The sequence below is a fragment of the Gavialis gangeticus genome, unplaced genomic scaffold (genome assembly GCF_001723915.1).
Source record: "Gavialis gangeticus isolate Ggan-Ray unplaced genomic scaffold, GavGan_comp1, whole genome shotgun sequence".
Lineage (NCBI taxonomy): Eukaryota > Metazoa > Chordata > Crocodylia > Gavialidae > Gavialis > Gavialis gangeticus.
The window spans coordinates 50237035-50264240 of record NW_017728996.1 but is presented as its reverse complement, the minus strand read 5'-3'; the positions used below and the strand labels follow the sequence as shown (position 1 = coordinate 50264240).

General features: G+C 45.4%; 1 protein-coding gene across 2 annotated transcripts in view; it reads right to left on the bottom strand.

The window, feature by feature from the left end:
- Positions 1–27206, bottom strand: part of HCN4 (hyperpolarization activated cyclic nucleotide gated potassium channel 4) — a 200207-nt gene that overhangs the window by 139241 nt on the left and 33760 nt on the right. Inside the window, exon 1 of one of the 2 annotated variants that reach the window (XM_019504486.1) lies at positions 26930–27124. The exons of the other annotated variant lie outside the window; for it this stretch is intronic. Coding sequence (XP_019360031.1) covers positions 26930–27075 — 146 coding nt within the window. The 5' untranslated portion in view covers positions 27076–27124. Of the gene's footprint in view, positions 1–26929; positions 27125–27206 lie in introns of those variants that run through there. 2 annotated transcript variants of the gene reach the window in all.

Here is a 27206-nt window from a genome sequence, read left to right as displayed (position 1 = left end):
CAAAGGGCTAGTGAGGAGGGAGCAAGACTAGGTAGAGGGAAGGAGGGGGAAGAGAGAGGGGGGAAGGCAGGCAGGGTGCTGCCAGGCAGCTGTAGGAGAAGAGCAGGTGGGCACAAAAGCTCCCTGTGTGCCCAGACTGAGCTTGCTTTCTCCACAAGCTGGCAAACATGGGGCCCTCCAGGGTGGGATGGGCTGGATCTTGGTACACAGAGATGGTGCAGCCCAATCTGTAGCTGGCAGGGATGGCAAAAGCTGGATCCAGGTGCATGGAGCTCCTGCAGGGAGCCTAGAAGCAGGCAGGGACCCCTGCCCCCCTCCCTCCACTGCTGCTGCCACTGCCACTGCCACTGCCACTCTTGAGCTGAGCACAGCCTCTGCACAGCTCCTGGAGCAGGAGCAACCTTCCCTCACCCCAGGGACAGCGCCAGCAGCTGAAGGGGAGTGGGAAGCTGGGAGCCAGGGAAAAGCCCTATAGGGGGATAAGGGGGAGCCATGTGGTGGTGGAAAGCCCCTGCTTCCTTCTCCCACATCTTACACTGTTGCTAGAAAGCCAGTGAGTGGGGCAGGCATGGAGCACACTTGGCAGCTCCTCTCACACCCCTGCTTGCCAGCCTTCTAGTGGCAGGTCAGAGCTGTGCACGCTAGAGAGTGTATTAACCCTAGATGTGCAACTGCTCACAGCATGTGTTAACTTTAACACAACCTAATATTCCTTAGAGTTAGTATGTGCTAATTGTAATATGTCACTACATTCTAGGTCTATCAGTTCATCAGGAGGAAGCCTGCAGGCACAAGCATTTTGGGAGAGGTACGAAAATCAGCATCTCCTGGCCACCCTGGCCTCATATCACCCTACGTGGGCTCACCAGCTGTTGGTGTTGCCCTAGCTTGTTTGCATCTGCCAGGTCCAGCAAGGATCACAGACAGGGCTCTGCAGTCGTGCTGCTGTTGGGTCTGGTGTCCTAGTTTGTACCAGAGGAACCCTGATGGCATCACTTTTCACAGGGTCATGACACTGTAGATGTTTCCCTCCATACTCTTTCAGACAGATTTCATCAGGAAAGACTAAGCAACAAAACAGCTCTACTGTCCTATGTATAGTTCCTCTGTTTCCTGTTCTAACTGAGCCTACAGAAACTCCCATAATCATCAAAGAAAACACAATGGAAAGGGTCTAACTCCCTTCATGCCCCAGCTTCTTGCATTAGAGAGACCCCTCTCTATTCCCACCTCGGACTAACCCCAAAGCCATGCAATGTGTTAATTACATATTGATTTAACAGAGCTCCCAGCATAAATTATGTATGAACCCAACATACTAAGAGACCAGTGATTTTGCATTGTTTGATCTTCTGAAATCTCTCGTTCGTATGAATATGGAAAAGTTCCTTTTTTGTTTGCTGTCCATTGATCCAGGCTTTGACCCTTCTCTTACATGTGTTTATTGCTGATGATCTAATAATGAGAAAGACCAACATGCTGGAAGTGGAAAGGAAGACCCTTCCAGGGTGCCTATTGCCATGGAAACTTACTGTACATTGTTGCTGTAGAGAACATACAGATCAATAGGGGCTGTAGACTGCTAATACCTTGTGCATATACTATTAAATGTATAAGACGCGTAAAGATGGGCCTAAGCTACAAAGAGTGCAGATCCTGGCCAGGATCAAAGATATAGCACAGCTCTGATATAGGGGGTCGATTCACCCTGTTATAGACATGGGTCTGAATCGTGAAGTTCAGATTTAAATCTGAGCTTTCCCCCAGCTCAGGTGGTGGATCCAGCATTTTGGTTTGGATCTCTCTCCTTTCAGGGGTGCAATTGTCTCTTGTTTCAGAGGCTTTCAGTTCTAGGTTCATGGAGACAAAGGTGTGCAGCATCACAGCATTGTGACCCTGTGGCAGTCACTCCCAGGAATGGCACCTGTGACAAACTGGGCTACTCACTTATGCAAGAGAGCTAAGAATCAGAATCACTACCCCACAGGGTCAGAATTAACACTGCTACTACAAAGGCAATATGGTAAAGGGAACAGGAACATGGGCTTATATTATATGAATAATTCCATCTTTATTTCCCTTCATGAGCTAGAGATAATGAGCGGGAATTGACCCAGCTCCATTGAAATCACATTAGTTTCAACCAGTTGAAAATCTGGGCTTCATTAACATGAAGCAGAAATTTGCTAGAATTAACTATAAAATGAGAGAAGCCTGCTCTCACCATACTTACACCACTCAAGGAGTTGCATGTAACCAAAATCACACCATGGAAGTCAATATTCAACACCCCACATATTGGACTGGGTGAACTAGATCTGATAAAATGAGAACCTACTAGAACTGTTCCCCAAAAGCAAAATGGAGGCATGACAAAGTTACTTTGCTGTCTCATCTTTATTTACGACAGTGCCCACGATGTGCTAGATGCTTTCCAGATACTCAAGAAGATGTTCTCTGCTCCAAGGAACTTGCAGTCTAAGGAGGGACAGACACATAAACAGAAGTTACCAGACAGGGAACAAGATATGCAATTAGTATACTAAGTCAGCTCAATTTATTCTAAACAGGATAGCAGAAGCCAGTCTTCAGGAGGGGCTCAAAAGTGGACAGGGTAGTAGCATTGTGAATGGGCTCAGAGACGTGCAGTGGGAACTAAATGGAGGACGGCATACAGGAAAAAGCTCACAGACAAATCCTGGGAGGGCTGGCAAGGCAGACAACACAGTTTGACATAGACCTCCTTCATTCTTCATAGATTTCACAGACATTAGGGCTGGAAGGGACCTTGGAAGATCATTGAGTCCAGCCCCCCACCCAAAGGGCAGGAAGTCAGCTGGGGTCATAGGATCCCAGCAAGATAAGCATCCAATTTGCTTTTGATTGTTCTGATTGGGTATAGGCATGAATGTACTCAGATACTGAGGGCTGTGGGGGAGAAAGTTGTTGTTCTTCTGCTCTCTTCTAGTCTGCTCTATGTAGGTCTTTATCTAGTCCTCATCACTGCAGCACAGGAACATGGTCCAGTAGTGCACCAAGTGACATGAGCAACAGTCCTGTCAGTGGTGGTTCAGGGTTTTGCTCTCTAGACAGCTCGGTGTGCAGTGGAGGGTTCTGGTTTGTCACAGTCTGGAGAGTTATTTTTGTTTAAATGCTCACGCTATCCTGTGCTTAGGGTAGAAAAGGGAGATTGAAGATGGGTACTTGGAGCAGAAGCTGAGGTGGGCTTTGCACCCCACTAGACTTTAGACCACGGAGGGATTACGTACAAAGACTCCATCTCCAAAGACAAGTTTTTCCCTTATGTCAAAAAGTTCCATTGTGCCCAAAGAGAAGAGCTGTCCACCAAAGCCTTCACCACAGAGCTTTAGTTCAGATGTCCAGAGCCCAGGCCGGTGAACCTTCCTATAAGGGCTCAAGCCCTGGTGAATGCAATTCGGCCCACTGTGGGAAGCCAACATAAAAAACAGAAGACTGGTGTCATGTGCTTGGAGGCCCTGTTACTGAGGAGATAGGCTGCAGTGTTCTGTAACAGCTGAAGTTTCCTAAGGGTTGATCCTTTCATGCATATATGTATATATATGTATATATTACATTGCTGTTGTTTAGACAAGAGGTAGCAAAGATATATATAACTATGGCCAAGACATCTTTCAAGGTAAAGTACAGCCTCTTAGCATTAGTCACAGATGCTGCATCAGAGCTCAGCAACAGTCAGCAATCCAGTAGCCTTCTGATCTACACACTCCTCCCCCCCATCGCTCCTATACACACGTAGCCCACTGAAAAGCAGTATGCCTAGACTCCAGCTAGAAAGTCTGTTCTCATGAGAATGACTCAGTCCAATGTGGCTCCAGGACTTTGTATAAAGCATGCAGGCTTTCAAGTGCTTATCAAAGACTTTTGATCATGATGCCTGCACAAATATCTCTGGACATATCAGAAGGTGAAAATTTGAGAGATGATTGACACCACCACCAGTAGCCAGGCACGGTTACTCATGCCACTCTGCTCCATGCCTGGGCATGCAGAGGGAAGAAAGTGTCCAACATTTGTCCTGCTCAGCAGTATGATGAGAATCCATAGTATTTCCTGGGAGAAGCAGGGAGAAAAATATAGGAGACTGCTGGGATCACAAGGATCAGAGCTGAGCCCAGTTTCAAGCTAAAAGCCTGAAATTCCTCTCCCACTGGCAAGGGTGAGGAGGCAACAAACACAGACACAAAAGGAAAAATGTAGATTTTCTGCTGTACATTTCTACTCCCGCCCTCACTCCCAGCTGCTCAGCCCATAGGGGACTCTTGGCAACAGCTCTACAGGAGCAGGGTGCCCCAGTTTGGGAAAAAGAAAAACTGGAGGAAAAGCAGTTCCCAGAAACACCTCCATCCACTCTGTCCTACTGCATTTCTCTACAGAAACGGTTTTTGGTGTTAACAGAGGTTGGAGCAGGATCAACTCCCACTGCACCACATATCTCTACCCATGCTGGAAGGGCTGGATTTCAGGCAGACAACAGCAACATAGATCCAAGTGCCAGTGGCTAATGGGAGCCAGCAGAGCAGTGAACAGGGACCTAGATTTGAAAGGATGGAGCTTAGCGCTCCATGCCATTTTCAAGCTGCATCTCCCCCTTCTCTTCACAAAGACTAAATCACCATCCCTTTGACTGGAGGAGGCCGAGGAAGCCTGCAAGGTCTGTTTCCTCTCCTCCTTTCCCAAGAAGGAAAACATCTTACTAGAAATGGGAGCTTTTAACCCTAAAAGGCTTCTGCAAATCTTCAGCTTTGATGAAACTGTTGTAGCTTCACTGAAATCAATGGAGGGACTCCTGCTCGCACTGGATGAGGATCCAGCCCATGGTCCCTATACAGCAACTCACGGTCTGCATTGAGCATGCTAAAGCTGCCAGGACTATTTCAGACAGGCCACCTAATGCCAACCCAAAGCCCCCACAGCTCTGCGTGTGTTGGAGGGGAAGAGGGAGAGGTGAAGCTGGGAGGGAAAGCAAGACAGTGACTATGCAAGGTTTCAGTTTCCAGGCTGGAAAATGCTTTCTCCCCCCAGCCCCACAGCTGCGTATGTCAGACTGGTTTGCCCTGAGTTACTTGGACTGGGCTGGAGCACAATGTGTGCAGGAAGAGACAAATGCTTTTGAGATCTCTGGGCTATGCAGGTCCCTGAGATCCCAGACTTCAGAAAATGAGTCATGATTTTGAAAAGCAGGAATTAAGGGAAAAACCCTCCAGATTGTTTTAGGTTTCAGCAGAAACAAATGGAGAGAGTATTATACTTATCTGTCATTTACATGCAGTTTCTATCCCCTCTACAACATCAGAAACTTAATGAATCAATCTATACATTAGCATAATACTTAGCTCAAAGAGGGAAATTTTCAGCAGAGATCTCAAAGTGCTACACAAAACAGTGGATGAATAGCACTGGTAGTGTGCAATAGGTGGCACAGACAGGCAGCCATTTATTCAAGGTCAACCACATGAAGAGCAGATGAGCAGACCTAGGTTGATCTCCCAGCTTCCAATCCACTGTCCTGTTGACTGAGTCTCAATTGACAGAGGCCACTGGGGGACTGACCAAGATTGACATAGAAGCCTTGTTTCCTTTGTACAATCCCTGTTGTGCCAGCCCGAGGCTTTCCCCCACACAGTGGGTATGTCTACGTGACACACCATAATGTGCAGTGACCTATTCTACTGCGCATTACTGCGTCACAGCAAAGACCATGCTAATGCACTAATACACAGTAAAATTACTCTAGTGTGCATTAAGCATCAGAAGAAAAACCATTCGTCTTTGCTACTGAGCATTAGCATGGGCTAATGTGACTTTATGTAGTACCTCATATTAGAGGTACTAAACTTAGTATACAATAGCAAAGGCACATTAGTGAACGTGTAGACATATCCAGTGAGTATTAAGCTTTGCGAGGGCCCTTCAGAGATTGTCCCACCTGGGAGATGCAGCCAAACCTTCACCTCATTTACAGAATGAGTGGGTAGTTCAGTCCTTCAAGTGGCATTCAGTTCCCTCTGCAAGGAGCCCATAGATATCCCAAATCCACCCCCATCTCTGCAAGTCCCAGCCATTTCTCTGACTCCTCATTCTGCTTTAAATAGAGAAAAAGACTGGGAAGAAGAGACTCCTGGGTAGCTGAAGTCTTATACAGGAGGATGAGGCAGCTTAGCAAGCAGGCACTTCCCAGAGTGACTCAAGCTCTTCTCTAAGTCTCCAAATGGGTTTTGAAGAAGCAGCAGGAAAAGCCTGGTCTTTAAACTGTTATCAAGCTTCCTGCTGCTTAACCAGGCTGCTCTTTATGAATAAAAAGCATGAAGAAACACTTTGGTGAATGCTCTGGGACAGCAGAGTGTAAAACTTTAAATATTTTTATTGGAAACTTTAAATATTTAATATAACAAGAGGAGCTGAACTCAGATCCAGGCTTTAACAGTGCCAAGACCCCTCTGATCCATTTACACTATGAACTTGGCTGGCTAAATAGTGGGTTTAATAGCTAAATATTTCCTCTAGAACAGAACAACCTTCCTACTCCTTGTCTAACCTCATCCTTCCTCCCATGCCCATTAAAAGTTCCCATTAAAAACCAATGGGACTTTGCAGGATATACAATGGGTTTGGTTTTAAAGGAACTAATGTAATTCCATTCCTAAAAGGATGTTGTGGTCATGGGGGATATGAATTACCCTGACATCAACTGGGAGGAGCAGTCGGCCAGGTCTAGCCACTCACGAAGGTTCCCGACACGCGTCCAGGACCTACACCTCGTGCAGGAGGTACTCGTCCCCACTAGGGAAACACTATACTGGCTCCCCCTCTATGTGGCGCTGGTCAGGCCGCAGCTGGAGTCCTGTGTCCAGTTCTGGGCGCTGCACTTCGGGAGGGACGTGGGGAACCTGGAGAGGGTCCAGAGGAGGCCACGTGCATGGTTGGGGGCCTCCGTGGCCAGCCCTATGAGGAGAGGCTGAGGGACCTGAATCTCTTCAGTCTCCATAAGAGGAGACTGAGGGGGGATCTTGTGGCTGCCTACAACCTTATCAGGGGCCACCAGCAGGGACTCGGGGAAAGTCTGTTCACCAGGGCCCCCCTTGGAGTCACCAGGAACAATGGCCACAAGCTGAGGGAGGAGAGGTTTAGGTTGGATATTAGAAAGAACTACTTCACGGTAAGGGTGGCCTGAGCCTGGAATAGGCTTCCCAGAGAGGTGGTGCTCTCACCTTCCCTGGAAGGAGGAGACTGGATAGGCACCAGGCTGGGGTCTTATGACCCCTGCCACCCCCAGTGCTCCTTCCTGCCCATGGCAGGGGGTCGGACTAGATGATCTGTCTAGGTCCCTTCCCACTCGGTGATTCTCTGATTATCTGATTCTATGAATTGTTGCAAAATACTGCACCTTACTGCAATACTACTGCAATGTCCTATAGGCTATAGTAGTGCTCTATCACAGGCATCCAGTGATGCCTACAGTGACTGGTGCCATTACAAGATCCTGCCTAGGTATCTCTTTCCTGTACAAGTTAAATTTTGAATGTCTGTTGTTGCTCTGTTTAAATCAACGAGAGTGTTGCCATTGAGCCCTGGGGGAGCAAGAATGAGCCTTAAATCATTCCTTTGATTAATTGTTCTTGGAAATGTAGAATTCATTAAGCATTCAGCTCAGCAATTAGAAATAAATATATTTTTAGAATGATCAACGTGCCAGAAGCAAGCTGGCTCAGAAATACATTTGGCCTGATGCATCCCATTTTTCCCATACATACTAGGAGGCTTTATGTTCCCAGCGCAAGCCAAAAGGACATCGTCACAAGGGAGGCAAGATCTTTTGGTAGTCAAGGCATTACTCTAGGACTCAGGAGGCCTGGATTTAGTTCTTGGCTTTGCCACAGACTTCATGTGTGACCTTTGAGAATACTTCTCTAAGTCACAGAAGGAGGTAAATCCATGAACATTTGGGGGATACTTAGATAAACTACTGATAAAGCCCAAGTGACTAGAGCAGTGGCTCTCAACTGTAGTGTTGTGGCACCCCGGGGTGCCATAAGCCCTTTCAGAGGTCCTGTGACATGAGTGTCACTGTGGCCGAGATAAAAAGTCATGTGCCTCCTGCAGAGGCAGACTGAGAACCAGCTGCAGCTGAAGCCTGAGCTCTTCCTGCAGTCCCTCCCAGTCTGACCTCAACGGCTCCTCCTGGAAACAGGCAGGCAGGACAGGTGGGATTGACCCACACCCCTCTGTTTTTGGGAGGAGTGTGCAGCATGGAGGAGGAAGTGCTGTAGCAAGAATGCAATCTGGCCGTCTCGAAGTGTCAAGCTGGGCTACAGCATCCATTTGCATTACCTGGGCAGAGAAGCTGGATACAGGGACACCTGGGACAGGTAAAACCACCCTCCTTTCCATCCCCCCCACAGCCCACCCTAGGAGCACAGAGGAATTTTGCCTAGGGCACAAAACTTATTAGTCATCCCTCTACTCCTGCCTGCTTTAGGTTTATCAGAAAACCCCAATGCAGAGAGGAGCATGGTGCAGGACCTGGTTTGAGAACCATTGAGTCAAGCAGAAGCAGCACAGCAACAGTTCTCAACCAGAGGTGCTACCAAATTCAAAGTAGTTGTGGAGGGTGTCCTGACTCTAAAAAAGCTGAGAGCCACTCGACTTGAGTGTAAACAGACTCATTCACACAGCAGAGTCAGAGTCTTCCTTTCCACGAGCTGTTTGGATACTATTATGAGGACAAGCAGCTAGAGTTGTTTCTATTCATCCATTGCCAAGGCCAAGATCTTGAGAAGCAGCTAGGAGCTACGTTCCCAACTTGAGACCTGTTACAAGGTCCTGATGTTCAGAAAGAGCCAGGCATCGTCCATCTGAGGATCAAGCCCCTTTTTAAAGACATCTCAGGTTAGGTTCCCAAAATTCCCAATCCCTTTTCAAAAACCAGTTATCAGAACTGAAGGATATTCCCAAGCAGGATGAGCTAAAAAAAAATAAATGCGTGCCAATTGTTTGGGTGCCTTCTTACCAGAATTTGATTGATATTTTATCAAGGGCAATCTCCTTACAGCTTTTTTGACATGCATGCAGTAGGCTTATTTCACCATCAATTATGAGTAACTGAAACACAAAAGTATTTATATTCATGAACTGAACAGCCATGAAATGGAGAAAGGAACTGATGTCTAGGTATTGATATCTGAGTCTTTTCTCTCCCCCTTGCCACTTTTTTAAGGTTCATATCCCACTGGGGAAATCACTGATACATGTTATGTAAACAGGCATTTTAAATTTACCTGATCCTGTTATGAATTAATCACTCTCCAAGCCGCACATTCACCCACACAGCACCCGATTGTACTCGGTGATATGCAAAGTATTTGGAAAACAAAAGAAAATGGAAAGATTGTGACTCGGACCCTGCCCACACTGGGATGCACATGGGTGGGGGCTGCAGGCTGGCGCTATCCCCAGTGTTCCTGTGTATGAGGGAGGCACAATGCCTCTGGGACTATGGACTGGAGGTGCCCATTACACCTCTTAACGAGGGCAACAAGCCCCCTCCAGTCTGCTAGCCCTGCTCTGGCACAGGGGCTCACAATATCCTCTCTCCTTTCTGTTACTCAGTCTTTAAGGATCAGGACTGTGCCCAATTGATGCAGAAGGGATGGTACTTAGCACATGATAAGGACATGTACAATTGAGCCAGTTGTGTTTAATGCCCCAGATCAGAAACAAGAGAAGCCAAACCATGTATGCAATCTTGAAAGTTACCCCCACAAAAAGACTTCCCCAGACTTTAAAAATACAAATGCTTTTATATTCTAAAAGGAAAATATCAGAAAATCTCTCTCTCCCTGTCTTTTCACAGCCTAGAGGAAAGTCCATGCCCTGCCCTGATTTAAGTAACTGAGATGGTAGTGAAAGCTCCCTGAACTCCTGACTTCTCAGGGAAGCAAAGCAGGAGTTGGATTCTCAAATGCTTCACTGCCTGAAATGTGGCCTGGTATTTATGGGTTTTAATTCTGCACATACAGGGCCCAATCCTAAGTCCACATCAGCAAGTAGGAGCTTTGGCTTTTATTTCAGCAGGAGCAAGAACACAGCCTTATACACTGGTAATCAGGTAGGAACTTACATACTTAAGAAAACACTTCACTTAAGCTCGACTAGGGATTTCTGTGATTTTGCCTTTAGTTCTTAACTAATGCAATCTCTGCATATAAGGTGAGGCAGGAGTGAGTTCTTTTCTCTCTTTTCACTATAACTTGTCCACTCCTTAAATCATTTTAATACAACCCAGCCGAAATGACTTGCACTTAGTAGAACACAGAAAGGCTGTGAAATGACTATGATGTGTGGTTTACTGAGTATGGCATTAGATTGGCTCCTGGAAAACACAGGCTCAATTCTTTGTTCTGCCACAGATTTCCTATGTGAGCTGGATCTAGATCCCATATAGAAATATAGGACTGGAAGAGACTTCTTGGGCCAACAGTTCCAGTCCCCTCTTCACAGGCAACCACTTACCAAGGATTCCTAAAAAAATTACTGCTTCAAATCCCCCCACCCAACTACAAACTAGGAGCATCCTACAACAGTTAAGAGCAGGAGAAACAAACAGTCTACAATGCCGTGGCGCTATAATGAGAGAGAGTAACAGGTTATTTTATGTCTTTATATATATGTGCAGGTTTATATATATGTGTCTTTATATATATGTAAGGGTTCATAGGTTCCTTTAAAATAAGATTCATAGTCACAATTAAGTGACTATGAATGCTCAGAGGATCATTAGACAAGGAACATGCCCCATATTATAGAGGACAGCAAGAAAAACCCACAATCTTTTCCAATTTGATCTAGAGGAAAAAAGTCTTTCCTGACCCCAAATTTGGTGATCAGCATAACCCTGAGCAGAAGAATAAGACCCTCTCACCAAGAGCCAACGAGTTTTCAAAGAACCAGCAGGAGCATTGGCATGTCTCAGTCAAAAGACCCCAACCTCAGCTATAGCCAATGTCCATAACGCTTCTGAGGATGGTGGTTCCCTCCCTCCTCTCCCTGCCCCCACCCAAAGCTAACCGCATTCAGTAGCCCCTACAGACAACAAGCAAATATCCTGAAGCATGGGACTGCCAGGTACCTACATGACAATGGGAGTTAATTGCCAAACACTTTTGAGGATCCAGAACTTCACCTCTCCATATCTCAGTCCCTTAGCAGTCAACTGGGGATAGTAGCCCTGCTTTATCTCATGGGGGTGCTGGGAGGAGGAACGCTTTAGGGAGTGTTGGATGTTGATATTGTGTAAACATGGAGATCATACAAATACTCAGGCTCGATGGTGCTTTAAGTGAGGAGAACCTCCATTAAAGTTACATCACTGTGAAACTGGCAGAAGAGAGATGAGCATTAGGGATACAGGTCTCTCAAAGTTTGGTACACAAACTAAATCCCAACTCTGAATGGTTCAGCCTACACTAGACTCTTCCCATGTGTCCCCCCAAAAGAGGAGAATCTTCACTAGATGCCTAGAAAAGCACTGGTGGGATTAGCTCTTCTTTCACCTAGGCCCAATAGCCTTCTCAACCTGTCGTTCAGCTCATGAGTCGAGGATCGCTTCCTCCACAGACACCATAGATCCAGAAATAAACTTATCCTGGGCCAAAAGGAGAAATTATCTGTCCAAAAGACTATTATCAAAATGGCACAGTTACTAAATCCTATAAACTTCTCTGGAATCTTTAGGCTATAAAGGTCTGCCAGGGTCCAAAACTGAACATGATCTTGTATATGTTGAGGTGGTATGGCATTTGCAGGAATCAGGCAGCATATTAACTATGACAGAGGTAGCTGCCTTAAAGACTTAAACTAGAGAGACAGGCCACAGACAGATGTGCAGTGAGATTGCTTCCTGGTGCAATTCTACTACCTGCAGTGGAATCGCGCCAAAGAATCAAACTCCTTAAAACTATTCAGTAAAAATAACCTGAAAGAGATGATGCCTTCCCGTTATGTGTCTACAAAGATCCCAGTGTAGTGTATAAACTAGGGACACAAGAATCATTTCAGGCAGCATTATTTGGAAGCGGACTCTGGAGTGAAATGCAGCAGCTGTTAAACAGCATACAGGAGGCTATGCAATACTTTATAGAAGGATGTGAATAAAACTACTGCACGCCATTGAAGCTGGATGTACTTGCTCATGTTGGAATTTGGTTAGGGTAGCAGAGCTATTTCCTCTTTGCACTGAACTTCTGAATGGTCCAGAATGGCTTGTATCTGTTTTTCAATTTGGATAAAAATTGTAAATCCAAAGAATTTGATGAAAGCCCCCCCCCCCCCCCCCCCCCCCTTTTTTTTTTTCAATCAACAGTTCAGGAGAAAATACTTCTCTTTAAAAAAAAATAAAAAATTAAATTAGCTGGTAAAGAATCCTTTCTCTCTCCCTCCTGTTCCATAGCTCAGGGAGAAGAATTCAGTATTTGAAATTCAAGCCATTTTGCTTTTTTACCTCTCCCCTCTTTCTCCATCCCCATCCTGAATTGCATCATACCCCTTAGCTCATATTAGAAAGATGATTCTGTCATAATGACAAGTTTTCACAAACCTCAGATCCTTCTTTCCATGCCCATATCAGTCAGTAAATGTATTTGTTAGGATATTAATGGGGAGCAAATGCATAAAGACTGTCTGGGAACTCAGCTGAGGAAAATCTGAATGAATAGTTACGACTTATTTTATACTTCTCACCCGCTTCCCTTTTCATGCATCATCTGAGAGATGGAGATAGATGAGTTGCTGGCCTGGTATTGCTGAGAGAGGATTCTTGAGATGATTATGCTGGAGAAACAGTTTAAGATCAGCCCATCCTGGGGAAAATAATACCCCTGTAAAGACTTCCAAAGGCAATGCTTGCACGGGTTACCTCCCAGAGGCCTTAACTCACAGATGACATTTTCACCCCATTTCATATCCATGCGTAGGTAGGATTCATCTCCTCTATTCCTCAATGAGAAAGAAATCTTATCCCAGTGTTGGGCATCTGTACTACTGCTGGCCCACTCCCCATTGATGTACACATGACTGAATCTGCGGTGTTTCTCTTGCAGATGGGAGGATGGGTTTTGGAGATGCTTCACCATCATCTCTAACCTACACCCTCACTGCGGGAAAAAGTAGGCACTGGCTAGACATTTGAGAAGTGAAAGTGATGGGGACTGAAGCTGAGAACCATCCTCTTGTGGTATCAGGAAAAGTGTTGTCCCTTGTGCAAGTGCTGGACATGCTCAGCTCTGCTTTGCATTTTTCACACATCCACATCACTCATGAGGTGGTGTATTATTATTAGACGCACCCCCGATGTTATGTATTAATTTCCAAGGCAGACTCATTCACACACACATAACACATCCACCCACAGGCAGGAATGCTTAGACAGACACAAAACCATACAGCAGCCAATTATGTGGGGTGGGAACAGCTTGCATTAGCTCATGATGAAGCTTAGCTGTATTTCTACCAAATTATAGAAGCTGGGATCTGCACATAGGTCTCCTGACTATCTGCATTTCTCAGAGCAAGGCTGATGATGTCAAAGCTCATCTTACCCTATCTGCAGTGCAGATTCTGTTGTGTGTAGATCTGTTGGTGAAAAGTTTTCCAGAATCCCTGTTGAAATACCAGGTAACGCATGACATATGTACACTTATTAGTGCCATTGCAGATCGCTTGCATGCTATATCAGGTGATGTATCTATATATATGGTATATAGAAGCAGGTTAACCTCCCTGTTTTGGAAGGCTACACTTTAGCTCCAGTTCCCAATCAGCATAGTGGGTAGGTACCAGAAGCTGTCAGCCTTACCTTGCAAATAACGGGAGAGGGTCACCTCATTCACATAGCAAGTCAGAAGTAGGCTGGCAAACAGTAGTCTTATGGGTACCAAGAACTGGTGGGGGCACCTGATCGTAGTGGGAGGAACATAGCATGGAGCTCTCCGTATCGGGCTACATCTTTTCAAATGCATAGTCAGTGTTCAAGCCATTACCATTCCCAGATGTGGATTTTGATTTAAGCATGCGTCTTTGACACGGGCTGCCTCATTTCAGCTTCCAAGCAAAGAACAAGCCCCTCCGTTCTGTTCAAATCTGTGTTCATGGGATATCACCTTAATCAGGACTGGCATTACCTGAAATACATTTACGTTTGTGCTGAAAGCCCAAGGTCACAACAGATAATTCAAAAGGCTGCTCCACAACACACTGTCCTAGATGACGTTTTCCAAACCCATCACATCAGAAAAACGTCAAAGGTCCCATAACTCTCATGCTGGACTATGCCCTATCAAAGGCATATTTCCTGCAACAAAAGAAATCACCCCCCAAAGAAAAGGGTGCTGTGTGTTGTAGGGTGAGCAGCACCACGATAGAGGCATAGAATTTGTTTTCATTTCATTGCTGGAAGCATTCCCAAAACCCATAGCAAGGTGCTGAAAAGAATCACAAAAACAGAATCCATCTCATCTCTCCTTGCCAATGCAGGCTTGTCCTCTATTGTGCATTTACTAATGGTTTGTCCAATCTGTTTTGAAACGTGCCAGGCAATACACAGTCATGTAAAGGATTCTATGGGTGCCGATCAAATTTGTCTCCTCCTTCATGCAAAAATGAAGGAACTGATTTTCTATAAATCAGGCAGCAGCCTAGAGCTTCATTCAGCGCTGTGCCATTCATGGCTGCATGGGTGTCCCAGGCCTGTAGGACACAGAAGAGTATCAGTTCTTCTAAGATTGCCCTGTAAATGCTTGGACTTCCTGGAGACCTGCCTGTACCTGCTGTATTTATTCACTACATGTGGTAAGCAATATTTGGCACTCCCCTAGCACCATCCACCTGAGGATGTGCAAGAGCCTTGCAAAATTAAAAGAATGAATTAATGAAGCCTCACAACTCTGCCAGAGTTTGATTAGTATCTTTTAACAGATGGGGAAACCAAGGCACAGAGGATAACTTGACAAGAAGAGAAGCCAGACCTCCTGCCTCCCAACTTTACACTTTAACCACAGTTTACAGGGTGTTTTCCCTCATTTTCACAAAGCCCCTCAGTAATACTGGGAAAATATATATTAACACTGATAACATAAATGAGAATAGAGTATGGCCCGCTAGCAATACTTATCCTCCCTCTTCCACACTGGAAATGGACAGACCAACAGTAACGCAGTGGAATAGCCTGCCTAGGGAAGCTGTGGGCTCTCCATCATTGGAGGCGTTTAAGAAGAGGTTGGACAGCCACTGGATGGGGATGATCTAGGTGTAGCTATGCCTATGTTCTACTATGGGTATTTCCCACACATCTGGGCTTTGCTGGTTGTGCCCCCCCCCCACACACTATATGTGTCAGGGTGTTTTTAAGCCTCCCTCACAGGCATTGAGAAAGGCTTGGGATTTTGACTGGAGTATGCCAGTGCTCCTGCTGGGACTTAAAGCCAGAGTTTCCTGGCTAGAGTGTCTTGCCCCTTCACTCAGGGTCCGACCCATCACCATATTTGGGGTTGGGAAAAAGTTTCACCCCATGGTCAGATTGGTATGAACAGGGAGGGAGCGGGGGGCTGTCTTCCTCTGTAGCAGGGGGCTTGGTCCTCTACCTGGGATCTCTTAAGTGTATATTAGCAACCTGTTAACAACCATATAAAAACCATGGCAGCACTGGCTGCCATGGTCCCCCTGCTTTACCTGTGGCAGGTTATGATGTTATGCTTTGTGTTGTATCAGGGTTGACAGTTTTACCAAGAGGTTAGATTATGGACTTGTATAGGATGGTTTGGGTAGGGCTGATCTTGTCTCAGGCAGGGGGTTGGACTAGGTGACCTCTGGAGATCCCTTCCACCCCTACGTCTCTATGATTCTATGACTGACAGTGGTTTCAACCATTCAAGTCAATGGAGTTACAAAAATGGTGGAAACAAAAGGTTGGGGAGGGCATTAGGACATGGGAAGCTGTGTTTAGTGCAAGTGTGTGTTACTGTATAGTAACAGGCTGCACAGAGCCAGCTATCATGATTGAGTCTGTTATCATTCTGGCTGTTGGGGAGCTTGTCCAAACCCTGACACTGCCAGGCGAAGCGTCACCCCTATGCTGCTTCTCTGTGTCTAATACATCTGTTCCTTCTCAGAGACCCAGGGCCTCTCCTATCTGTCACTGGGTTTTCTCATCCCGCACTCCTGGGGCCCTGCGTCTTGCTTTCCATCGACTCGCTAACACAGGCAGAGGTGATGGAATTCCCAGAACGAGCCAGCGGGCAGACAAAGGCTCTGCCGCCTCCGCGTACTCCACTCCTTCGCAGACGAGACATTGTACTGGGCAACAACGAGACAAATACTGCGAGGGGTTACCACCTTGCCCTGAAACCACTTGTGATGTGACAGGGGAAAGGAAGAGACTTACTAATGTGGAGTCTCTGTGTCTTCAGAATGCAACTGTTATCTCTCGCCAAGCTCTGATAACTTTGCAAGAGATTTCTCTTCTCCTCCCCTTCCCACAGCTGATCTATCAGCACTTTGCCAGGTTTTCCATTCCCTAAACATGCAGAGGACATTAATGTATGTCAGATTAGATCCATGTTAAGCAGTTCTGACCAAGTCAGAAGGCTACAAGGTCCCATCAAGCCTGTAGGCAAGGAAGGCGGTTTACTCATTGTGCAACAACTGACTTTATTGGGGGGGGGGCGGGGGGAGATATCTGCACAGAGCTGTGAGAAAAAAGAATTATAGTTCCTACACTTTTTACTGCCCAGGGTCATCTGATAACCTGCCGAACCTTTACTGCCTCTAAGCTCCTTAACATTACTTCCACAGATGCAGGCAACCTGTCCCTCCAAAGAGGCATAGATTTAAATCCATAATTAGCACATTTGGAAGAGTCGCCACAAATGAGATTAAGCTGTATGCACCACTGGGGAAAGTGGCTGTGCCTCTATCATGTCCAACTGATGGGCCCTCAACAGACCTTGGACTATTCCTCTTTAGATCCTTGTCTGCTTCTCTCTTATTAGCACATCCCTCCATTGCCACATATGGTGCCTTTAACAGGAGTAAAATCAGTCAGTTACTATGGCTTGGTGCTAATGCTAGACACAGGATGGCCATATTTGTTGTCAGCCACTGAGAATATACTGCATTTGTAAAGGGACTTCCAAGGCAGTGAAGCATTAAACTAGGGTAAGGGTCAGAAAAGGGCATCTAAAACAGCACCTTGTTAACACACCACACACCTGCTCCCTCCCTCAATGTTTTCCCGAGTCCTAGCTGCTTTATCTGCTGACAAAAACATGTTTTTAGTGCTGTCAGCACTGCAGAGCTCATACAGCCGCACAGAGCAAAGCTGCATTTTAGTTTGCCTGATGCATAACCAATAAAACTGGCCACTGAAGGTAGGAGCAGGATATTCCTTACTGGCCAGCACACGAGGCAGAAAGACAGCAGCCGCTTTGATTCAGAGGCCCTTAGAAGAGGCTAGCTAGGAAAATCTTATCCTGACTTGCAAATTGAATCCGCTCCGTAAAGAAGCCACTGAATGAGACATGTTCAGATATCACAGTGAGGAGTACAGTGTAGATGCCTGGAGAGGGGAAGAAAGCAGTTAATGTAAAACATCCCCTAACACAATTTGACACAATCAACTCTGACCATTCTCACCGGACAGCCTTCCTATCACCCAGTGTCATTCAGCCGTGGGGATCTTGGCAAAGGGGATGAAGCTCAAGCATATGTGGAGAAACCAAATAATTAACAATGTTACAAAGCAGGAAAGAGATTTAGGGGCAAATTTTTCACAAGCACAAAGGCCAGTAAGACACAGAAAATCAGAATTGGGCACCTAAGTCCCCTTTTCACTTTATACACTAGAAAGTCTTCGTCTTGGCCCATGTCCAGTAAAAGCTGAACCCTTCCTACCATACTGTCACTCCAGAGAACAGACTTAAGAAGAGTGATTGATTAAGAAGGATCACTGAAGAAGGGAGATTGTGCCCAAAAGCTTGCCAAGAACTTTTTTCCAACTACTCAGTTGGTCTAATAAAAGATATCACATCTACTCACAGAACCTTTCCTTCCTATGTCCTTAGACCAACATGGCTATGACCAGAAACCCAGCAGGGAACAGACTGGAACTTGCTTGCATTCCTTACCAGGAGCATCAATCCTTTATTTAACTCTATGAAGAAAATCCCAAATTTCAAATTGCCACTTCCTCATGAACTAGACTTTTGCTTAGGCTCTCGTTAGTGGAGGTATCAGTGGGAAAAGATGAGGATAAAAATGGTTTCTTTGATGTTCTCAGAGACAGAACAGGATCTGGCACCTTTATTTGTGAGTGACAATCATCTGCAGGTAATTGATTTAACTGCTTGTTAGAGTGCCAATTAGAGCCAACAATAACTTGATTGACCTATGACTGCCTTGGCACTAACACTGCTTTAAAAACAGGAGAAAGACAGAAATACATGCTTTAAGAAAGATAAGAGATCCAAGAGAAGGGTTTCAAGACCCTTTTGAGGAACTCACCAACTTGCTAACGAGTTGTTCAAAACACGTAGGAAATAAATTTCAGTGGTTTCAAGCTCAAATGACAACATGTTACCTCCACCTCTTTTATCTGTCTACTAAACATATTCTGATGTGATAGTGCGAGCTTTAGTGCAACAAATGTATTCAACAAAAACCATTAGCAGTGCTATCTAATTATAATAATAACACTTTATCAGAGACCCATGTCCTTACATGTTTATCAGAACACTGGAAGTATCTATGTGGATACTTTCCTGCATGCTTATCAGTGCACAGTTTTATAAAACATACTGTATTGCACAAAAAGAGAACCCACTTAGCCACTAAGCCCTGGTAAGAAGGAGCTTTTGCCTCTAGACCAGCAGTTCCCAAACTCTGACAGATTGCACACCACCATTTTAAAATGATACAACCTTAAGCACCACCACAATTTTTTCAGTTCAACCTTAAATACCACCAGCAATGTTTTGTCATATAAAGTAATTATAATAAATCTGTTAACTTGCATCACTAACAAGGTGTCTGCATACCACTGGTGGTACCTGTACCACAGATTTGGGAACTGCTGCTCTAGACTCATGCATGATTTGGACAGCTCATTTCAAGGGAAAGGAATTATTTGGTCCAACTCTCAGGAGGTGGAAGTGTTTGACTAATAAGCTGGCTTCATAAAGGGACCTCCATTGCCAGGCTGGAGACAGCAGGACCGCAACTGGTTGGGCAAAAAGACTGGTAGCTGGGCAGCAGAATCAGGGGGTGGGAGTAGGAAAGCTAAGACTGTATGAGGAGCTAGTTGGGAGACTGGGGCTAGCTTGGGAAGGAGACTGGGGCTGCAAACTAGTAATAGAGGAGGTGGTGAAGGGTGTGCACAGTGGACAATGGGCAAGAATTTTATCTGGCTGAACAGAGAGAGCAAAACAAGGAGCAGGGAGTGAGAAGAATGCTAATGCCATCGAGTAGATAAGGAACAGTATGGAGATGGAAACTAAGGTCCAGTGGGCATGGGGAATAAGGGCAGGGGGGAAGGCAGAGCTGAAAATCAAGGTAAGAAAAAGAGCCAAGATTGGGGAACTTGGACTGGTTGGGCAAGGAGACTTGGATGAGAAACTTGAAGAGAGTTAATGGACTGGTTAGATGAGGAGAGAAGAACAAGAAAGATGGGAAATGGGCAGAGACAGCTTGAAGGGGTTGAGGCAGAAGTCATCATTCTTAGGAGCTGAAAACAGGCAGACGAATCTGTGTCTAACAGAGCACACGACCCTCCAGAGCCTAGATGGGATCATAAGATTCCCGTGTTCTCCCATTCCTCTGTTGTCAGCAAGTATCTGAAGCCCAATGGATAAATGAACATCTCATCTTCTTCTAGCATTGGTCCACACCGAGGATGATGACCTACAACAGCTACTGTCTACTTCATTAGCTCAAGTGGCAAAGGGTCTGCTTCCAAACCTGCTAATGATCCATGTGGGTGTAAATATGAAGCTACAAGATTAAATTGCTAGGCTTCTTTTTCCATTTGCTTTTTAAAAAACCATCAGATACTGCACACAAAACTGCTACATTAAAAGAACATTAGTGTGATTACAAAGTCAAGCACTGAGATTAGGAAGAAAAATCAGGGTTAATTTTGCTTGTGCACGTGCATCCTATTTTTCTCCATTAAATTTCTGCCCCATTCAGTGTGCAGGAGGGAGTTGTGAGGCTGAAGCCAGGCTTGCAGAGTAGAAGACTGTTGTCAACAGGATTCCTGGTCTTGTGTTTTGTAAAATTGGGAAAGCTTGTAGTGAAAGAGGCAGGGGTTGGTTGCAGGTAGAGAAGCGATGGTCCCATAGTTAAGACAGCTGAATGCCAGCCTGGAGAACTGGATTTTATCCCCTTGCCAAAGAGTTCCTGTGTGATGCTGGGAAGTCACCAAGTGGTCACTAGTTGGGTGCGTTCCATATTTTTGGAGATTCCCAACTTGAGAATTTGAGGTCTGAGTTACAGAAATGGTGAGCTATGCTTTGAACATCACAAATGCTACAGAAGGCTGAACAGTCTGAAAAACGTCAGTTTCTGGGCATCTCAAGCTAGACATCCAAAATTACTGGCTACTTTTAATCTCCATCCCTGTGCCTCACCTTCCCATCTGCAGTTGAGGATATTGCCTTCCCACTCATATCACAAGCATGTTTTGAAAATAAATTGATGTTTGTGCAGCACTCAGATGCTCTAGTGATGAGTACCATAGAGAAGCAAATTAATCATTTTGTTTTCAGAGCAGAACTTGATGAGGGTACAATAAATAAGGCAATGGGTCCACATTGAACAGGAAAGTAGAAATATTGAAAATCAAAATAGCATCATCCACCTTGTGACCTGAATGAGACTGGGGTCTGCTAAAAAACAGATAGCATGTGATGGAGTAATTAAGGTTTCACAGGCAACCTTAATTCTGGCATGTTCTAATTTTAGAGTGCTTGATTTAGCAACCTCAAAAAACATTGCAATATCAGTAATAGCAATGGCCCCAAACTTTGCCACGTCATTATGGTAATAAGCTGCAGCATTTTATTTAAAGAGCCATTACTTTCTTTAAATATAGCACGTCATAGTACCTAAATGTTGCTCATACATGAATGACTTTATCACCACAACAGCCTTGTAAGGCAAGGGACAATTTATTTCCATTTTACAGATAAAAACTAAGGCACCAGTTAAATGAAGCATATTGTCCAAGATCACACAGGGGATCTGTGGGATACAGTCAGAAATTGAATCCATATTCCCTGAACACTATGCCAGTTAACGACACAACCATATTTGATTTTTGTTGCAGCCTGATCCAAAGTCCACTGAAGTCATTGCAGTCCATCCACGTATCTCAGCCAGACCCCTGATCCAATCCTACTGATTACTCCAGTACTACTCAGGTAAAACTTCCACTGAAACCATGGGAAACTTTACTTGGGTAAAGACAGCAGGATCTGATAGCATTATCCTAAACCAGGGGTAATCGATCCCTGCCCCATGGGCCAGCTCTGGCCAGTGGAGCTGTATCATCCAGCTTGCAGAGCCCTGCAGTAGGCCAGAAATTGGACAGTAGAGTGCAGGGCAGTGTTAACTGCTACTCCATTACTGTCAAATTTCTGGATCTGCAAGGAGCCCTGCGAGTCAGATAACGTGTCCCTGCACACTAGATCATGCCAGCGCCTGGTCAGATCCAAGCATCCAGGGTGCTCTGGCATCTTGGGCCAGACTCACAGATTGATCACGTGAGCTGGCGCTAGTGTGGGATCCAACCTGAGGACTCACCCTGCATCACTCATCTGGCCAACAGGACCAGAAGGCGAGGTGCCGCTGCCCTACACGGTTTCAAGGCATTCACAACCAGTCTGAAGAGAGACAAGTACTTGAACTACCTACATTTTCACCTGTATCCATGACTGGTGAGTAGCTGCTCTATCTAATGGAAAGCAGAGATTCTTACACTGAAGTCCTTTTTACCGTCTCCCTTCACTTTAATACAGAAGTCGCACTGTTGCCAGAACTTAGGTATGCATTGCACTATGCACTGGAACAACATGCAGCTTTCATTTTGCTTTATTAGGAATAGTAAACAAGGCACAAGATCAGACTAGAGTGGGTGGTCTCTGGATGTAGGCAGGCATGAAACAATGAAGAGAGGTTTTACGCAGAGCCATTTTACAGCAGCAGGTAGAGTGGCTTTACTGATTCAGAACAGGGATGGCAACACCTGCCCTGATGAAGTGACAAAGTCACTGAGGGCAGTTGTACATTTCATAACTGATTTTTCTCATTCTTAATGAAACAATTATATGATTAGCCAATTTCTGCCCAGGCCCTCAGGAACTCCATGGAGCCCTTCAGGAATCAAAGAGTTCTGCCTAGACACAACTGGAGGGCTTCTGTTTCAACCCTGCCCCACCACAAATGCTAGCAGGTGTAGTAGTTACTGGGTGAGAAGTACCATGGTAGGAAACCCTACTGCTTGGAGCATCAGACCAACATTTAGGAAATAACAGTATATTATTTTTTCAGGACTCTCAGAACGGGGCCTGCAATTCTGTTTAGAGCATCTCCATTGGGTGTTATGAAAATGGTCCCGACGTCTCAAACAGCAATGTGCAAAAGGCAGCAGGAGTGATTGGAACAAAGATTCTATTTGCATATGAATACTGCAAATAATGAAAAGTTAAAAAGCCAAAGGGGAAAAAAAATCCCATGATCTGAAAGTGGAATGGTTTCTGAATAGAATAGTTTTTCATTGTTTTCCACAAGGCCTCCGCTTCTCTTTCAGGTGGAAAAATAATAGCATTAGGTTACTGGGCAGTGCATAAATATGCAGTTCTATTTGCATCCACAATTTGTACTATTTTTGTCTTTTAGGTATTGCAGTGATTCTCAGTCCATTCTAAAAAAATAGTAAACTCCATCTACTTTGCAAGCTGTTCCTGGCTGCAGAGAGAGCAGATACCACCAATATCCTTCACTGTACCGCAAACCAAATAGATCATTGATTGTTTGTCTGTTATTTTTTATGATTAAACCAACTGTACCAGATCAATGCTTCTTCCAAAGTTATAACTTACGATTCTATCTGCCCACGGAAAAAGCTATCGAAGTCTCACATAAATTGTGATCTAGGAAATGCACCTTTGACTCTGCACTGATAGGCAATTAATCACAGATGCAAATCAACTCTAGTAACTAATTCATGGATATGCACCTAAGTGTACTAAACAACAAGCAATTTTATTAGAAATTTCTAAGACACTTCTTAACTGCTTCTAGAACTAGTCCACTGCATTAGTCACCAGCATTCAGGGCACTGGGGTTGGCTTTTATAAAGGTCACTCCGTTTCTTTTGCCTGCACAATGGACTAGAGGCAGAGATCAACAGCACATTAATCTGTATTAACTCAATTTACTCCTGGAGGGGTCAGAAATTTGTCACTGAATTAACCCTATTAGATGTAAAACAGATACTTTAATGACAGTCCATGATGAAAGCCACTGTCATGTACTGAAACAGGAAAAACCCTCACACCAGTGTGAATCAGTTACTTCAGTGCAAGTCACAGCAGAATCAGGCCACTGTAAATAAAGCTTAAAATATCCAGTCCACAAGTTCATGCTGCCAGCAGAGCACAAAGCAAGAGTCATGAATTCCCAGCTCTCCCCCAAAATGTTTACAGGTGCAAGAACTACTCTCAGTGATGAAACTGGTTTCCCCAGAGACACAGGAAACAAGAGGTAGGACCTTATTCTCTATTTCCCTGGACCTTGCATTGGCTTTTAGACCAGCGCACACATGCACAATGCAGGGGAGAACTGCACTGATGACTAGGCAAGGTGCAAGGCAATAGAGAGTCTAGGCTCTTATGCTGTCCTAATACCACAAAACCTGCCCCTGATGCCAGTCAGAACCAATTAGTGTTGCACTGCATAATTTGCAAGGGAAGAAATAAAGTCCCTTGGGTCAAGGAGAACTAGTCCTTGGAAACATTTTGAAAATAACTGCCATTGGTGCAATCTGCTGCATTTCAAAGGCCACGAAAAAAAAAAGAAAAGCTGTTCATATGCATAGGAGGCAGAACTCAGTCACCTCCGAGAGGGAAGCTTTAGCAGGTCTCAGAGAAAGTGGGAACACGAGCCCCATCAAAACCAGGAAAAGGGTCCCATTCCTCCCTTCAGTTCCAACATTGGCCTCAGGCCGTACTCTCAGCCAAGTCCTTTCAGTGGCTGTCACCTTCAAAGGGATAACGCCTCAAGTCACCTAGCAGCAGGGCAAAAGGGGGAACAGTTTGCCCACAAAAGAATCAGAAAGGACTGTATAAAACTACGTTCCAACCAGTTCAGTACTTCCATTATGGAACTAGCGCTGCCAGTACGGACAGTAGGCAAGAGACAGCATACATTGTGCGCCAGGTTTCTAGCATCAGGTTAGAGAGGAAGACAAAACAGCAATGTATCAGCTTAGCTGGACCCGAACACCAAGGAAAGAGTGCCTCGCACCTGAGGACGTCAGCAGACCAGCTTCCCCTTCTCTGCACAAACACAAGGCTACAGCAGACAAGCATTTCATTATTAATACTAACAAATCACATACATGCTTGTGACCTGCTGGGTGTTACAGACTCAGCCTGATCATTTGACTGAGGTGATTCAAACTTGCTTGTATATTCCAATCCTTTGTGCAACACTGTGAATGCCTCTCTAATGGAGCACCTCACAAATAAAAACTTACCTCATCACTCATGCTATTTTAAGTAGAAAGTGTTGGCTACCTAGCAATTCCAGATGAAGACAACCATAGGAGCATCTCACCTTGGATAAGAGGCACATTAGCTACTATATTACCAGCATCTTTGACTGGAGTTCACGAGTTTGGTTTCATGCTAATAAAATAGCCTTCAAAAAGAGATGGGGAAAATGAATACCCCAAACATATGAAACATGCTATCCCTGGTCTGTTTTAAATTAAGTCCACTCATTGAACCAAAAAAAACTTTAAGAAAAGCACTTTTAACACCCTTCATGTAAAAGAATAGCTATCCTAAGAGGCTATAAAGATTTTGCTTTTTTAAAAAAAACTCTGTAATACAAAGATCAAGAGCCAAAATTACGCATTTGTTGCTGTTTCTAAAAGCCAACCACACACATTCCACAGCAGTTGTGAGATATCACTTGATCTGCCACAACTGAGAGATGATTTTAAACTCTTTTCAATCTGGGCGTGAATATGATTATACTTGCAAGGCATAAGTAGCATGATGTGACTATTGGAAAACCTTCATGCTTGGTCAGCTTAGCATTTGGGACACCTGAATGCACCGAATTTAAATGACAGTGCAGCCTTCCAAATCATATAGCCCTCCCTTACTGCTTGTTACTGCAAGAAAGTGTCAATTGATCTGATCACCCTCAGTTATGGATCTTTTAAATGTGTGAACCTTTCTTTTTTTTTTTTTTACATCTGCAAAATACATTTTCAGGGGCTTGGTACTGATGGACAACCAACCCCTCCCTGTAAGTCTCTCTGATCCAATCCTATATGATTACAGAGGACTAGTGGAAGATTTCAAGAGTTTCAACAGCAGTATGTTATGTGTAAATATATATATTTGTATGGTGTGCCTCCACAATGTGTTTTTAATGATATATTAACCTGTTGTGATTAAAGTTGAAGCAATAAACCCTAGGCACTGATTGCACTAGGTAATTAATTATTGATTGCAGTACTTCACATACATATTGCAGAGGGAAATTCACCTGTGCAGTAGTTATCAACTAACTTAAAAATACCCCCACACAACCCTATTGTCCGTGACTGAGTGATTTAAAGAAACTGGGCTCCTCTGCTTAGGAGTTGATTTATTAACCTGAGTGAAAGGTGGCTGCTTCAATGGAGGGGAGAACAACTCTTAAGCAAAAACAGTTCAGCTGCCCAGATCAGTCCCCCAGAGGAGAAGTCACACACACACACTTCAGCATCCTCTGAAGGACTAAAGTGCCATCCCCTGTATACACACACACGCACGCACGCACACTTCAGCATGCTCTGAAGGACTAAAGTGCCCTTCACTGCACATACACACACGCGTGCATGCACGCACACAGGCACGCTCTTCCGCATCCTCTGAAGGACTAAAGTGCCATTCCCTACATGCACACATGCACATGCACACACTCCTCAGCATCCTCTGAAGGACTAAAATGCCATTCCCTACACACACACACACAAAGACACGCGCGCGCGCACACTTCGGCATCCTCTGAAGGACTCAAGTGCCCTTCCCTGCACATACAGAGTCTTGATGAGTGATGCTGCAGTTGTTGAGGAACAACTCTTGTAGGTTCAGGGAACAGCAAGGTGGATTTGTAACACAGATGCTGAAAGGACACACAATGGGGCTGGAAGCAGGGAGGTAAGGGAGTGTTTGGACAGGGATGATCCTGCCTCCGGCAAGGGCTTGGCCCAGACGACCTCTGGAGGTCCCTGGCAGCCCTGCTCCCCTGGGATCCCGGCTGTGCAGGAGGAGTTGGGAAGCAGCAGCAGCAGACACCAGGCTCTGGCAGTGCCCGTGCATCAGGTGGGGGGACATTGCCATATCCCCGTGACACTGAGTGGCTGCCCGCACTCAGAGGACACAGGTGGTGCATCAGTGGCCTCAAGCGATGGTTCAAAGGGGCAGGGGCACGACACGCAGCTTCAGGAAGATGCCCGGAGCTGCGGCTGGCACCTGCCCTGGTCAGCACGGGCTTTGCCCTCCAGCTGCGGCGGAGCTGCCGAGGAAAGTTGCCCCGGGGCGGGGGGAGGAGGGGGCCGTACCTGAAGTCGCTGTAGGGGTGGATGATCCAGAAGCCGGCCGACTTGACCCTTTCCTGCTCCCGCTCCACGGCCTTCTGGCTGCCAAACATCCTCAAGGAGAATTTGTTGACCCCCGGCTGGAGCATGGCCCCGAACTGCCTCTGCATGAAGCCGGCTTGGCCCAGCCGCTGCTCCTCGTCCGGGCTGATCTGGTCGCCGGCGCCCTCCACCTTGATGGAGGTGGAGGTGGAGGTGGAGGAGCGCGGCTGGGGCTGGGGCTGGGGCTGCCCCGGCGGGG